This window comes from Alligator mississippiensis, chromosome 2, assembly GCF_030867095.1.
Source record: "Alligator mississippiensis isolate rAllMis1 chromosome 2, rAllMis1, whole genome shotgun sequence".
NCBI lineage: Eukaryota > Metazoa > Chordata > Crocodylia > Alligatoridae > Alligator > Alligator mississippiensis.
Genome location: NC_081825.1, coordinates 3,233,316 through 3,248,011, shown reverse-complemented (window position 1 = coordinate 3,248,011; position 14,696 = coordinate 3,233,316). Strand labels below are relative to the sequence as shown.

General features: G+C 55.6%; 1 protein-coding gene across 1 annotated transcript in view; it reads right to left on the bottom strand.

Moving 5' to 3' along the window:
• Positions 1–14,696, bottom strand: part of ATP6V1B1 (ATPase H+ transporting V1 subunit B1) — a 55,655-nt gene that overhangs the window by 26,052 nt on the left and 14,907 nt on the right. Inside the window, exon 2 of the mRNA XM_059721406.1 lies at positions 4,739–4,794. Within this exon, the coding sequence (XP_059577389.1) occupies positions 4,739–4,794 (56 nt within the window). The remainder of the gene's footprint in view (positions 1–4,738; positions 4,795–14,696) is intronic.

Below are 14,696 nucleotides of genomic sequence, written 5' to 3'. Positions count from 1 at the left end.
CGGAGCACGCGCTTGGCAGTGTCTGCCTGCAGCCCGTGGTGCGGGGAGCCTGGCACCGCTAAGCTTCTCAGCCAGAGATTTAAGCAGATTCCACAGGTCAGAAGGGCCCAGAATAATCCTGACCTGAATCGCACGGCCCGGAGAGCCTCACCCTGTGACCTGCACCTGCCCCCGGGTGCCCAGGGAGGCCGTGTCCCTCGGGGCCTTTGGGAGCTCCTCTCCTGGCAGGACACGAGCATCCATGCCCAGGGCCAGCTGCGCGGTGGTCTGCATACACCTGCAGCCCCCAAAATGCAGCCCCTTGCCCCATGCTGGGCTGCGAGGCTGGGTCTGAGCACCTGTGTGGATGCAGGACCGCTATCCCACCCACCCCAGCTGCCGCTGGAATCTTGTGCATCTCATCCCGGGTCCGTTGCGGGGAAGACAGGCCAGGGCACACACGGGAAGGGTCCCAGCAGGCTGTTTTGGACTCTGAAGGACCCTGGAAGCAGCCCGAAGCATGAGAGCACATCAGGGCTCTGCCCCCCACCCAGCACCAGGCACATCTGCAAAGGGGACAGGCAGGATCTGAGCATGGATTGTGACCCCCGAAGCCTGGCTGGACTTGACCTTGGCATGCAAGCATGGGCAGGCTGGCAGAGCCCTGGCTGCCTCTGCTATGCTAGGTGCTGCCCTACCTGGCACCAGTGGACACTGGTCTCCTCTTTGCGCCCATGAAACCTGCTCCCCTGAGCCACACTATCACAGCACAGCCTGGCTGGCAGGGACCTTTGGGGGTCCTGGTCCATGCTCAGATCCAGCCCCCTGCTCAGGGCAGAATCAGCCCCATCCAAACCAGCCCAGACACATCCTATTCCTAAAACGATGCAACAACCCTACTGCACAACGGTCAGGCCCGTTGCCCACCGGTGCTGTGAGCCCCTGCCTCTGCCACAGGTAAAGCGGGGGGACGAGAGCTCTGTCGATGTCCTGAAACTGCATGGGGTGTTAAAAGCACACGAAAGACCCCAGGCCATGCCCCTGCTGCAGAGGAAGGCAAACCCCCCCAGTCCAGACCAGTCTGAGCAGGGGAGAAATCCCTTCCTGCCCCAGCGCAGTGTTGGTCTGAGCCTGAGCATGGGGACAAAGCCCCTCCAGCCAGGACCCTGCGGGGTTGGTCATTGGCACAGCTCAGTCCCCATCCCCAGCCTGGGCTGCAGCAGCACTCAATGCCTCTTAAAACCCTCTAAGCCCTGCAGCAGCAGGAGGAGGGGAAGTCCTTCACGGCACATATGCAGCCCTAGGTGCAATGGTTTTCCTTTTCCTCCCAGCCCAGAATAGCAGGGAGCCTGCTCTCTTGGCACTGATCATTGCAATCCAGGATTGCAGCCAGGCCAGGACAGGGTGAAGGATGCATCTCCCAGGCACTTGCCTTTAACTCCTGAGCACACAGGGCAGGGATGCCACGTATTCAAGCCCTTGTGGAGGGGGCTGTGTTGAACCCGGGGACCCAGTGCCTTTGGGATGCCCAGGCCTGTGTAGGCAGACAGCATGGGCATACACACGTGTGTGTGTGCGTGTGTTAGATACATCCAGGTGGAGAGATGCATATATGGATCTGCCTCTGTATGTCTACACATGTGTGTGCATGTGTGTGTGCATGCATGCATATGTGCATGTGATGCCCATCATAGCCAACACCAACAGCCAGAGGTCTCAGCTGGGCTTGCTTTGGGCTGATGCCCTTGGGGCCAGGACACGAGTGCTCACAAGAGGGCCCTTGTTCTGCCACAACCTCCAGCCGACGGTGCCTGTCCCTGGGTGGAAAAGGGAACTGGCCCTGGGTAATGGGAAGGCCCTGCTTTCTCCCAGGCGTGTGTCTGGGCTCATTTCCTGTGAAGCCAAAGGATCGGTGCTGGAGAAGCACTGTGGGACCCAAAGCCTGGGAACTGCAGGTAGGGCAATACCCAGGGAAGATGCCCGGCTCTGCAGGCAGTCATACCAGGAAAGGCATCCACGGGTTTGCATCTTGCTGGCTGGGGGATAAGGAGTGAGGGGTACGGGGTGGGGCTGACAACGGGGGCTTCTGTTCTGCCCAGTGGAGGGGGGTCCAGGTCTCTTGGGGTCCCAACACACCTGTCCCTATCCTGGCAGAGGCTGGACGCTGGCAGGACCCTCGGCCCCTGGCTTTACCTGGGGCAGGTGATGCTGTCTTGGGCAGCGCACTTGGGAGCTGTGCATGAGGGCTGGCCCCAGACAGGGGTGGATCCGGGGGGGTGCAGGGCTGCCGTCGCACCCCCTTCCCCACCCACACCTGAAAGCCAACTGCTGGCAATGGCAGCCCCATTTCTATCCAGGCAGCACTGAGGGAGTCAACAGACTTCCTGGCTCTTTATCCTCTCCCTGATTCCTGCTCATCTCTCTACTCCACAGGTGTGAACGACTCTTTCTCCTTTTTAAGGGCCTTGATGTTCCCCTGTTCAAACTAGCCTTTCTTCTGCAGTGTCGCTGTCTGTCAGCCCGCCCTGGTCATGTCTCTTCTGTCACAGCCCTCCAGGTTGCTTCTGTCTCTAGCTAAAAACCTTCACTCCAGTGCAGTCATGTTAACTCAGGTGTAGAAATGCCCGACAGTGAAGTTGTTGAGGCACTGTTAAGATGCTCAAGAAGGAGAGATTTGGTTTTATGGATCAGAATAAGAGATGAACATTTAACTGCATCCACTACGGGACTAATGACATGATATCTTTGGATTATTTGGACTCTATTGGGGTTTTTTTGCTTTGGTTGTGATTTTTATTTTAAACGTCATATATAATCCAGCATATCCATGCACATTCCAATAGTTGTATGTGTTTTTGCTTTGAATAGTGTAGTGCTAGCCCCCTAGCACATTAGTAAAGCTTCTGATTTTCTCTTTGATGAGAGAAAAACATGTGATGATGGAGGATGCTGTGCCACACTGCCTATACCCCCTTTGCAAGCCTGGGTAAAACACATGCCTGGGCTGCTGCTGCCTGGAGCAGAGGCTGGACTAGCTGTGATGCCCCTGGGGCCTGGCCAGCCCAGTTGCTCTAGGGGCTCTATGGGGCTGGGGGTCGCCCCTGCCCTGGGGTTTCCTGGCAGGGAGTGTGGGTAAGAGGCAGCAAGGGGCTGATGGCCCCGTGTTAGGCATTGAGTTTATGAAGACGAGTCTCCTGAGATAGATGCAAGGGCCCAGCTCCGGGCGGGTGAGAAGCCAGTAGGAGGTGCAGGGTCTGGTGCGCTCATATCTGCAGGCAGGGGTCATGCATCAGCAACACACATACTGGCACGTGAGCCCACACACACTCACACACAGAAACTGCAATATAAATGTACGTGCATGGCCTCTCCCCACCCAAGACACCTGGCTAGCAGGCCTGCAGGTGCCACGCGCTGATGTGGAGGCGTGTGGAGGGGATATAGCACCCCCAGAAAGGTGTTGCACTGTGTGAACACACTCAAGTAACATGCACCTGACTACAGGCATGTAGAGGCATCATGCTACCCTTCACACACCTCGAGGCATATGTACACACATACACACAAGTACACACACTCAGAGGCACATCCATCTATTTGGTCACCTAGGTCTATCTAACACATGCACACACACACATGCCCATGTGCAAGCACAGAGATGCACATATGCACACACATGTACACATATGCATACAGAGGCACATCCACCTGTCTGCTTGGATGTATCTAACACACACACACACACACACACACACACACACATACATATGCACACATGCCTACACATACAGAAGTAGATCAATCCATCTGTCTGTCCACCTGGATGTATCTAACACATGCGCACATACATATACAAACATGCACGTACATGCATACACATGTTTACACGTATACATAGAGGCAGATCCATCCATCTCTGTCTGCCTGGATATAGCTAACACATGCACACACACATATGTACACATGCATGCACATGCACACACGTGTACACATACAGTGGCAGATCCATGTTTCTGCCTGTCCACCTGGATGTATCTAATACATGCACACAAATGTATGCACACGCGCATGCATGCACACACACACACACATGCACACATGTGTAGACATACAGAGGCAGATCCATATATCTCTTTCCACCTGAATGTATCTAACACATGCACACACACATGTACATATACAGTGGCAGAGCCTTGTATATGTCTGTCCACCTGGATGTCTCTAACATATGCACACATACATGCACACACACACATCCACATGCACACACATGTGTAGACACACAGAGGCAGATCCATATATGTGTCACTCCACCTGGATGTATCTAACACATGCACACACACATGCGTGTGTACACATATGCTGTCTGTCTAGTGTCTGATTTAGCCAAACACATGGCCAACCTGATTTCCCGTGGACCCATGTCCAGCATCACCAACGCCCTGATGCTTGGCTGTATCCGGCCAGTGGAGGGAGCTCCAAGCAAGCGCCACATGCCATGTCAGGGACAGACCAGACCAGGGGGTGCAGGGGCCGTGCACACACGCCCTGGTACATGCACACCTCAGCCCCACGTGTGAGCAGGGGGCTGTGGGGGCCCTGACAGGCCCAGCAGCCTCCTCTGTCCTGGGATTCAGAGCCAAGGGCCTCAGCCCATGCACATAGCATGTCCTGCTCCCCCTCTCACCCTCCTCTCAGCTTCTCAAGATGTCAGGGGCTCTCTGGGTGAGTTATTTTGGGAAGAATTTGGGGGGTATACCTTGACGTTGTCCAGCACCACCAGCGGCCCGTTGACTCCGCTCACGGTCTGGTACGCTGCGGAGAGAGGAGCACAGAGATGAAACGAGCCCTGACCGCCGGGCTGGGGGGCAGCAGCAGACTGTCCTAACCCTCGAGGCATGGATGGCAACCTCAGAGGCAATGAGCCCTGGGGACCACAGACCCCCCTCGCTGGACCCGACGGGCCTGACCAGCCCTCTCCGGGGCAGAGAGAAGGAGGGGAGACTCCAGAACAGACCTAACTGGGTTGGTGTGTCCCAGTCAGCATCTCATCCTGACTGAAAAGTTAGTCCCAAATCAGCCCACACACAATGTTACTGTGCAGTAAGATACACATGCATTACTGTGCACTAAATAATAGGGTGTAAATTTGATATCTGCATGATGCAAGTATCAAATTATCCTCAAGCTGGCATAAGTTGCCATATTTACTATGCAGTATAGGCATGCACATGTAGACACGCACCCGTACTATGGAGTAAATTTGGTTTCTGAGCGGTAAATGCACACGTGTAGACGTGCCCACTGTGTCCTTTCCTTGAGCTTAATAAAGACTGGGTCCAGCCAGCTCTGGATGAAGCTGAATTGTGTGGGGCTGGGGCCCAGCCAACTCTGCCCCCCACAACATGAACAGTAATGGATTTTGATGGGCATTATTTGCATTGCTATCGCACCCGCCTTCCCAGTCATGAACCAGTTTCCCCACCACGTTGGGTGCTGCATGAGCACAGAACAAGATGGTCCCGGTGCAAAGAGTTGACCAGATAACTCAGAGAGGATAGCCCCTGAAACACCAGGCTTCTGGTCTCTCATGCCACCTGTGCCAGTGTCAGCGCTGACGCTCTGTTATCCCTGCAAGCAGCCACTCCTTCCCCCAAGGGCTTGGCTTCAAAGGCATGCGGTGCCCAGGAGTCCCCCCGGGCTGTCTACTGGCTCCTCTGTGCCAGTGACTGTCAGTGGGCTCAGGCTCGCGGCAGGACCGCTCCCGGGGGACCTTACCCCGGGGGTTTCACTCTGCAGTCAGTGAATGAGCTCTCCCAGGCTGCCTGCTGGCCGGCAGCGCTGTTACAGGGCCTGGTCACTGGGTGGCAGGAGAGCCAGCCAGCGTGGAGCAGGAGGCTACCCTGGGATGAAGTGGACTCGGATGGTGTGCGTATGCACACACGAGCATGCACACACATACACATACATGTATGCACACACACACATATACACGTATGCATATGCATGCACACACACGTTTTTCAACCTTTCTTTGCAACCTTTCTCTGTGCCTAACCTGGACAAAATGCACTATTCCAACCAGGAGACTTCACCACACCTTCAGCCCTCCTGTGAAATAGGAGTTTTCATTTCTCCCTAGGAGAACTTTTACAATCATCCACTCTCTCCTGTCCCTGATGGAGGGGGGAGTGTGCCCGAAAGCTTGCAAATAAAAACAGTAATTGTTTGCAAATATCTAGTTGGTTTAATACAAATGTCACCTCTTCCATAGGTTTTGATTCCTTTTTCCTCCTGCATGCACACGCACATGCACAGGCATGCACACATGTGCATAGGTATGCACATGTATGCTCACACATGCAGGCACACACGCACACACACATGCGCACGCAGGCATGCACACAGGCACACACATGTGCTCACATGTACATGCATGGGCATACATGCATATTTGCATGCAAACATGCCCATGCACACACACGTACATGCACACACATGTATGTACATGCACACCCACATACCCATGTACAGTACCCATGTACTTACATGCACATGCATACTCATGTACATGCACACCCCAGCCCCCAGGGCTCCCCCAGCCAGCCCTCCAGAGCGGTCCAAGACCCTCCCCGAGCACCTGCTTCCCCTCTCTCCTTGCTCCTGCCCACCGCCGGCCCCCCTACCCACGCCTCACCGCGTTGGGCCCATTAGTGCTGACATGTATAGCCACCATTTCTGTAAAGGTCACAACCCACCCAGCAGGCCGCGGCCGCGCCGGCCTCACGAGCCCGCACATCTGTGGCCGGGGCCCCGCCTGCCCCTGCTGCGAGGGGAGGAAGGGGCTGGGAGGGGTAATGAGAGGCTGGGATTGCCCCTAGTGTCATGCTCGCTGCCCCATTTCCAAGCCTTGTCCCAAGTGGGGATGCTCTCTCCCCTGCCCAAGCCCCTTGCACCTTTCTTCTCTTGCTGGAAAAGATGGGAGCCCAATGGAAGCAGAAAAGACGTGACCTCCCCCCACTTTCTCCCCTGCACAGGGGTAGGAATGGGTGCAATTAGCACCAGATTACAACCCCACTCCCACCCAGCTGCAGGGCCAGGGGGGAAAGGTTATCTCAGCCGTCAGCAATGTCCTTGCAACCTTGCCTGCCGTGGCCTGCTGGCTCCAGCACTGCAAAGCTGACCCACGTCATGTCTGATGCTCCCACGGTCCCTTCCGCTCGCTCTGGGTGGCACTAAGGGAGCACAGGGTGAGGGCCCAGGTATGCCTGTGGGAGCTCACAGGGGGTGTCACGGAGCAGGAAAGGATGCTGAGTTTGACCCAGGAGACCCCTGTCCCTGGGGCCATCAGACAGACAGCATGAGCCCAGCTGACACCCCTGCTCTGGGTGAGGCAGGGAGCAAGACCACGGCACTTGTAGGGGGGAAAAGGCATCTTACGGCCTTGCAGAGGTCACAAACCCCCTTCCTGAGGCATCCAAACCACCCCTGGCAAGACCTTGTCTGACCGGTTCCTAACATTGCACAATCAACCCTGCTGCGCAGCTCCACGGCCCATTGCCAAAAGACACCAAAGCTAGGAACAGCTGTTGCATTTGTCCAGGGACAAGGTGTGCCCGTGTCCGTCCCAGAACACAAATATCCTGGGATTGCCGTGTACACACATCACCCTTTCAATCAGGGTTCAGCGAGTGGCTGAGGGCACTGCTGCTTTTCTGCCATCCAGTCAATGATGCGGTCCCGGGACAGCCGTTCAGATGCACATTGTGATATCCCGGGATAAATTGCTGCGTTTTTTATCCCATGAACCATTGCAGGATTTATCCCAGGACAAATGGACCTGCTGCAGAGGAAGGCAAAACCCCTGCAGTTTGTACTCATCTGACCGGGGGGGTTCATTATAAACCCCAGAGATGGGGGCTGGAAGGGACCTGCGGAGAGCACATCCAGCCTGAGGCAGGATCAGCCCTGTCCAAACCAGGCCAGACAAACCCAGTGTCTGATTTCTTAGCAAAACTACAGTCAACCCGGACACAACACAGGACACTGCACCTGCCCCTGCCACAGGGAAAGCAGAGGGACCGCAGTGGCCAACTCCTGCTGCTGCAAAAGGGGTTGATATACATGCCAGAGATCCCAGGCAGAGGCCGTGCCCCCGCTGCACAGGAAGGCAAACCCGGCCGCAGTCTGGACCCATTTGACCAGGGGGAAAATCCCTTCCTGCCTGCAAATCAATCCTGTGATCTTGCTGATCTTGTGAATCACGTGTAGGTGCTTGCACACCTAATAGTACTAATATTGGATACACATCTGGAGTCCTGTGTCCAGTTGCGGGCCCCTCACTACAGAAAGGATGTGGGCACATGGGAGAACTGGCAATGCAAATGGTTGTGGGGCTGGGGGACAGGACTGGTGAGGAGAGGCTGAGGGAAATGGGCTGATTGAGTCTGCAGAAGAGAAGACCGAGGGGGATTGAATAGCAGCCTTCACCAGGGGGTTGCAAAGAGGATGGAGCTGGGCTGGTCTCAGTGCGGGCAGGTGATGAACAAGGAGCAATGGGCTCAAGCTGCAGCAAGGAAAGTTGAGGTTGGATATTAGGAAAAACCTTCTCACAAGGAGGGTGGTGAAGCATTGGAATAACCCAGAGAGGTGGTGGCATCTCCATCCGTGGAGGTGTATAAGATCCGTCTAGGCAAAGCCTTGGCTGGCATGATGTAGTTGGGGCTGGTCCTGCTTGGAGCAGGGGTTGGACTGGATGTGACCTCCTGAGGTCCCTTCAACCCTCCTTGTTTATGACTCTATGATCTTCAAACCAAGGTGGGGGCTTTTGGGAAGCTCTGCTTTACTGAACACAGGTGGGATCTGAACCAAGGAGGTCACCAGGCTGTGTGGTGGTGGGGAGATGGGTCTGTGGGAGCTAATGGCCTTTGGTAGATGGGAGATTGGAGTCAAAGGTCTATCGGTGCCTTTGGGGCTTGAATGCTGCATGCTCCTATGAGCTGAGAAGTGCAAGGAGTTGGAGTAGCAACCCAGGGCATGATCCACCCCCTTTCCACAGCCCTACTAGGCCAAGCCTCGAACCCCAGCCACCCACCCCACTCATGCATTTCACTGCTCCCCCTCTATTCCCACTCCCTCTCTATGGGGCTCGAGTGCCTCGACCTTTCTTCCACGAGATGCGATTTGTGGTGCATGATATGATGGCCACTTGACCTTTCAGCCACTTGGCTACGAGCGGCAGGTACCTGGCTCCCTTCCCAGAAGGAAATCCCAGGCAGCTGCTGAGTGGGACTCGGCCATACAGCATTTCCCTGCAATTATTTCAGTCCTTGCAACCCAATGCGTGGGTCTCGATGTGCTTGGCCGAGCTCTCAGCCGGGAGTGGGTGCCAGAAAGCACCGTTGCACCCGCTCCTTGCTGAACAGACAGTTTGGCCTTTTCTGTGCTGCAAAGGTATGTTGAACCATCATTCATATGCTTGTCTGCATTTCTCCATACAAACCCCTCTGTGCAGAGCCTCACCCCCCTGGCACCTTCATCTGCTCCTTAGACCTGTTGACATCAAGACCCTGTCCCTTCTGCAAGGGTGAGATGGAAAAGACTCATCCGCGTCTTCCTGGATTGCCCCCAGCGTTGCCACCCTTTTTGGCATACTGGGCTTGGACTTGTTGGTAACCCCATGGGCTTTCTCTGCCCCAAAAAGAGCAGCTGAGGGAAGCACAGTTTGCATGGACCATTTTCTGCTGGGCCAGGCCAAGCCGGCTGTCCTGGAGAGCTGCAGGAACCGGCTGGCCGCTCCGATGCACCCTCCACCTCCTTTGCTTCTGCAAGAAGCAAAAATCCTAGAGCAGCCAGGCTGGCAGGACCCTCCAGACATCATCTAGTCCAACGAGGCAGGATCCCTGTCCAAACCATCCCAGACACATCCATATCTGACCTATTCCTAAAACGACCCGCTCAACCCTGCTGCACAGCTACCAGGCCCATTGCCCAAAGACACCGAGAGGACCTGCCCCAGGTGGAGCAGGGTGGGATGAAGTGCAAAAACAAGGCTAGCTTTCTTGGCATGTGCATTACTTTGCTATGTCATGTATTCTGCGGAAAAAAATGACAATAGACTAGGCTAAATGCACTCGGCAGATCCAAGGAACAGGCTAGTCCTTGATGCTTGACCACAAGATGTGGACGCTGCGGAGGTGGGAGGGGGGATAATAATCACTGTGGTGTTTGTACCTTTGGCTTTTAACACTTTTCGAAGAAAGGGTTTAAGAAGTCAGAAGCCTGTCTGTCTATCCAGCCACCCATCTTCAGGGAGGACCTATCCTGATCTCCACAAGGATGAAGACTTGGCTGTTGAGGCTGATCAGAGGGCGGTTGTGAACCACCGACGTGCTCTCAAGTGAAGTGTGGCGGCAGGGAGTGCGAGGGCTCTGGACCGCTCTCAGACACGTCCGAGGATGGGAGGCTGTGACTGGACAGACCCCGTGTTTGTGGTCCCCGGGCTGGGCTTCCAGAGGGTCTTGGGGTGCCCACACTCCCAGACCTCCGGGCTTTTGCTGGCTGGCAGTTTTGTCCATACAGGATTTTTTTCCTCTTTTTATGAGTGCAGCTGGCTTCTGGAGATATTTTTGCCTTCCTCCAAGGCAGTCAGGCATTAGCCAAAGCCAAGATATGGGATTTCTTCTCCTCTGCCCTGATGGTGCTTAACCAACCCAGAGGTTCCTGGCTGCAGGGTCTTGCTCTTCCATCAGGGTCGGACCTGTTGCCAAATCTGGCATCAGGAAGGAAATTTTCCCCAGTCTGAAGCAGGACTTGCTCTGCACAGTAAAGGCAGAGAGAGGAGAGGATGTCCAGAAACCCACCAGAAGGAGCTGAGGAAAGTGTGTAATATCAGCTGGAAAAGCAACGGAGAGGGACCAGACAGGACGGCATTTTGACTGGAAAGGAGGAGGGGGTTTTTGGCTTTCAGGAAGCCGCAGAAAAAACCCTGATCCTCCATCCCTGATACAGGTGCTTCCACGTGGCTGTAACAATGCTACGTGTTAGAGGCAAGGCTGGGACTTTGCTTCTGCCCTCTGCGTGTCTGTGCCAGTCCCATTGCAGCCAGCGGGTCCTGCTAGGGCAGTGGTCCTCAATCCTTCCAGACTCCAGCAGCCCCTGGTGACTCCAGCCCCCTCAGAAAGTGCCACTTGTTTCTTTATGGTGGAAAAATACTAGGACAATTCTTCTCTGCAGAAAAGGACCTGGGGGTGACGGGGGACAAAAAGCTAGACGGGAGCCAGCAGTGTGCCCTTGGTGCAAGAAGGGTACCGGCATCCTGGGCTGCATTGGTAGGAGCGTTGCAGCAGATGGAGGGCAGTGATTCTTCCCCTCTATTCAGCACTGGGGAGGCCACATCTGGAGTCCAGTGTCCAGTTGTGGGCCCCACTGCAGAAAGGATGTGGACATGTTGGAGAATTGGCAACAAAAATGGTTGTGGGGCTGGGGGACAGGACTGGTGAGGAGAGGCTGAGGGAACTGGGCTGATTTAGCCTGCAGAAGAGAAGACCGAGGGGGATTGAATAGCAGCAGCCTTCACCTCCCTGCAGGGGAGCTGCAAAGAGGATGGAGCTGGGCTGTTCTCAGTGGGGGCAGATGGCAGGACAAGGAGCAATGGGCTCAAGCTGCAGCAAGGGAGGTTGAGGTTGGATATTAGGAAGAAGTTTCTCACTAGGAGGGTGGTGAAGCACTGAAACAGGCTCCCCAGAGAGGTGGTGGGGTCTCTATTCAAGCCCTGGCTGGGATGATGGAGTTGGGGCTGGTCCTGCTGGGAGCAGGGGTTGGACTAGATGTGACCCCCTGAGCTCCCTTCAACCCTCACCGTCCGTGATTCTCCAATTCTGTTGCAAAGAGCTCAGCAGCCGCAGCCAGGCAGCCGGCTTGGGACATACTCGTTTCCTGTTGAAAACCTCCGGGTTTCTCTTGTGACTCCCATTTGCACACCCCACCGTGCTCAAGCTGTGCAACACCCGTCAAAGGATCTCCCGGCACCCCAGTTGAGAATCGCTGCCCTTGGGTTCACTTTCTCCCTGCACGGCGATGCGCAGACACACGTGCACTTGGTGAGAGACGGTCTTTGCCTCCCCAGAATCGGCAGCACATCAAAGGCAGCCCCTTGCCTGGGAGGGAGAGCCTCATTGCAAGGTGGGATCAAAGGAGCCACTCGAGCTCGTGGCAGCTGCAGACTCGGCGCCGATTCTGGGCCGGTTTCACCTGCCTCCTGCATTTTGCTCTCTACAGAGGCCACAGCAGCACCTTTGCTTCATACGTGTTGGAGGGTCCCACGGTGCCGGGATAGGAGTGGACAGCCGGACTAGGTACCGCAGGGCTTTACGGGGGTACCGCAAGCCCCCTCCCAAAACAGCTTAGCCGTACGTCCATCCCAGGCTGACCGCGATGAGCCGGGGTCTTGCTTGCGGTCACAGAACCAGCCTTCCCAATCCAAGGGTCCTGCCCCCAGTCCTGTCGCCCTGTTCTTCCCCTAACTGGGCTCACCCCCCACTTCCACTCTCCTGGGCCGTCATCCCCCCCAAATAGCCGTGTCTCCTTTCCCCAAGGACCTCACGCCCTGGCCAGCCACCGGCCTCCCATCCTGCAGCCTGGGGGGTGCTCGACGCGGGCGCCAGCCCCCTCCTTTGTCTCCTTTATTCCCCAAGTGACCATTCTTCCCTTTCTTTCCCTCCCTGCTTGCTCACACGTGCTCTTTGCAGCTCCGGCCGCTTCCCTTCCCCCGGGAGGTTTTGTTCAGGCCTTTTCTTCTCCCCTCTCCTCTCCTGGCCAGCCCCGGCTGTTCAGAAACCACCCACGCGATGCAGCGGGTCCTGTTTGCAGCTGTCTGGTGCCAGCTCCATCCCGACCCATGCAAGCTCCAGGTCTGGGCCTCTCCTGGGGGAAGTCGCCTGCCACGGGCACCTTGTGCTCGAACACAGCTGCTTTGCAAAGCAGAGCCTGCCCCATGCCCACCACCGAAAAGCTGCCAGGGGATATGAGGCTGGGATGCAGCAGTTCCCAGCTCATGCGGTCCTCCAGGTAGCACAGCCGCCCCATCCCTCCCTGCTTCTCCAAACCCGGGTGTGCTTTCGTTCTCCTCTCCCTTGGACACACTCACTTCTATCCCAGGCACTGTCAGAGCCAAGCCTTTGCTAGTTGCTGCAAGCATTTATATGCCAGACCCCCTTTAGGGATAGGTAAGGGCTATTTCCAAATGGGGAAACTGAGGCACACCTGCATCTAAGGGGTCAGATGAACTCCCTGACACCAGAATAATTTCCCCTCTTGCAAAGCAGTTGCTCTGGGTTTATTGCACCTCTCCCAGCCTCCATACGCTCTCACTTCAGCTGGGTCTTTGCTGCTGCTGCTGGCCTGGGATCTCTGTGGGACTGCAGCTCCCAGCCTCCGTCAGGGATCAGGGTGCCCTTGGCCCAGCCATGGAGGAAACGAGTCCTGCTCCGAGGAGCTTCCAATCCTATCCAGCCCGATCCCTAATGGGGGGTGCCACAGCCCGGGGTGGTGGGGCAGAGCCAGGGAACCATGGCAGCAGCTGCACTGGGGTTTGCACCTGGGTGGCAGAGCTGTGCTTCTGCACACCAGCTGCTGCACACGCACACACATGTGCATGCATACACATAGAAAATACACATGCACACAAAGCACACCACACACATGCACACACACCAAATACACATATACATACACATGCGCACAAATACACACATCTGCACATGTGCGCACACACAAATACACATGTGCACAGAAACACAAATACACACAAACACAAAAATATACACCTGTGCACGCACCCACCAAATGCACTTATACACATGCGTGCACACACTAATACACACGTACCAAATACACATATATGCACACGCACACACACAAAACATACATGCACACATACATAAAATACATATGTGCATGCACACACACAAAACACATGCATACACAAGCGCAGGCCCTGCACTAATGTGCAGACAGACCAAAGGTGGAGGAGGAGAAGTATTAAGGTAGAGAGACCCAGCCCCCATCGCCCATGCTAGACGCCCCCGAGACCTCCATCCTCCTCTTCCCCTGAAGTAGCCCTGAGCCCCAGCGGATCACCAGGATGCCCACAGAAGCCACCCCCGCAGCCACCCATCAATTCAGCAGCAGTCGTGATTTAACATGGCAACTGCAAGGGACCCAAAGGTGCAACTGGCCCCGCTGTGGGCCACTGCCCCTCTCCAGCAGGACTGGAGTAGCATGATGGGGCATTGCCCCGGAGGCTTCCTCTTTAGCATCCCATAAGCATCAGGGCACCACCCCAGACAAGGGTTTGTCCAGCCTGGTTTTGGAAACTTCAAGGACAAACCCTCATACACTGCTCCCAGACCCAGCGCCTGAAACAGTGAACGCCCTTTCACTTGCTAGGACAGGAAAATCCCAGGCAGATGCTACGTCACCTGCTACAGGGGAAGGCAAACTCCTCCAGTCCATGCCGATGGGATTCTGGGGTCAGATTCCCTCCTGATCTCCAAGAAAGGGATCTGGCTGACCCCAAGCAAAGGAGCAAGACCTTATGGGGCCATTGTACAAAAGGTGGATGGATGGATGCATGCATGCATGCATGTTCTGGGGATGGATGGATGGATGGATTCATGTTCTGGCAGATGCATGGGTGGATGGATGGATGGGTGCAT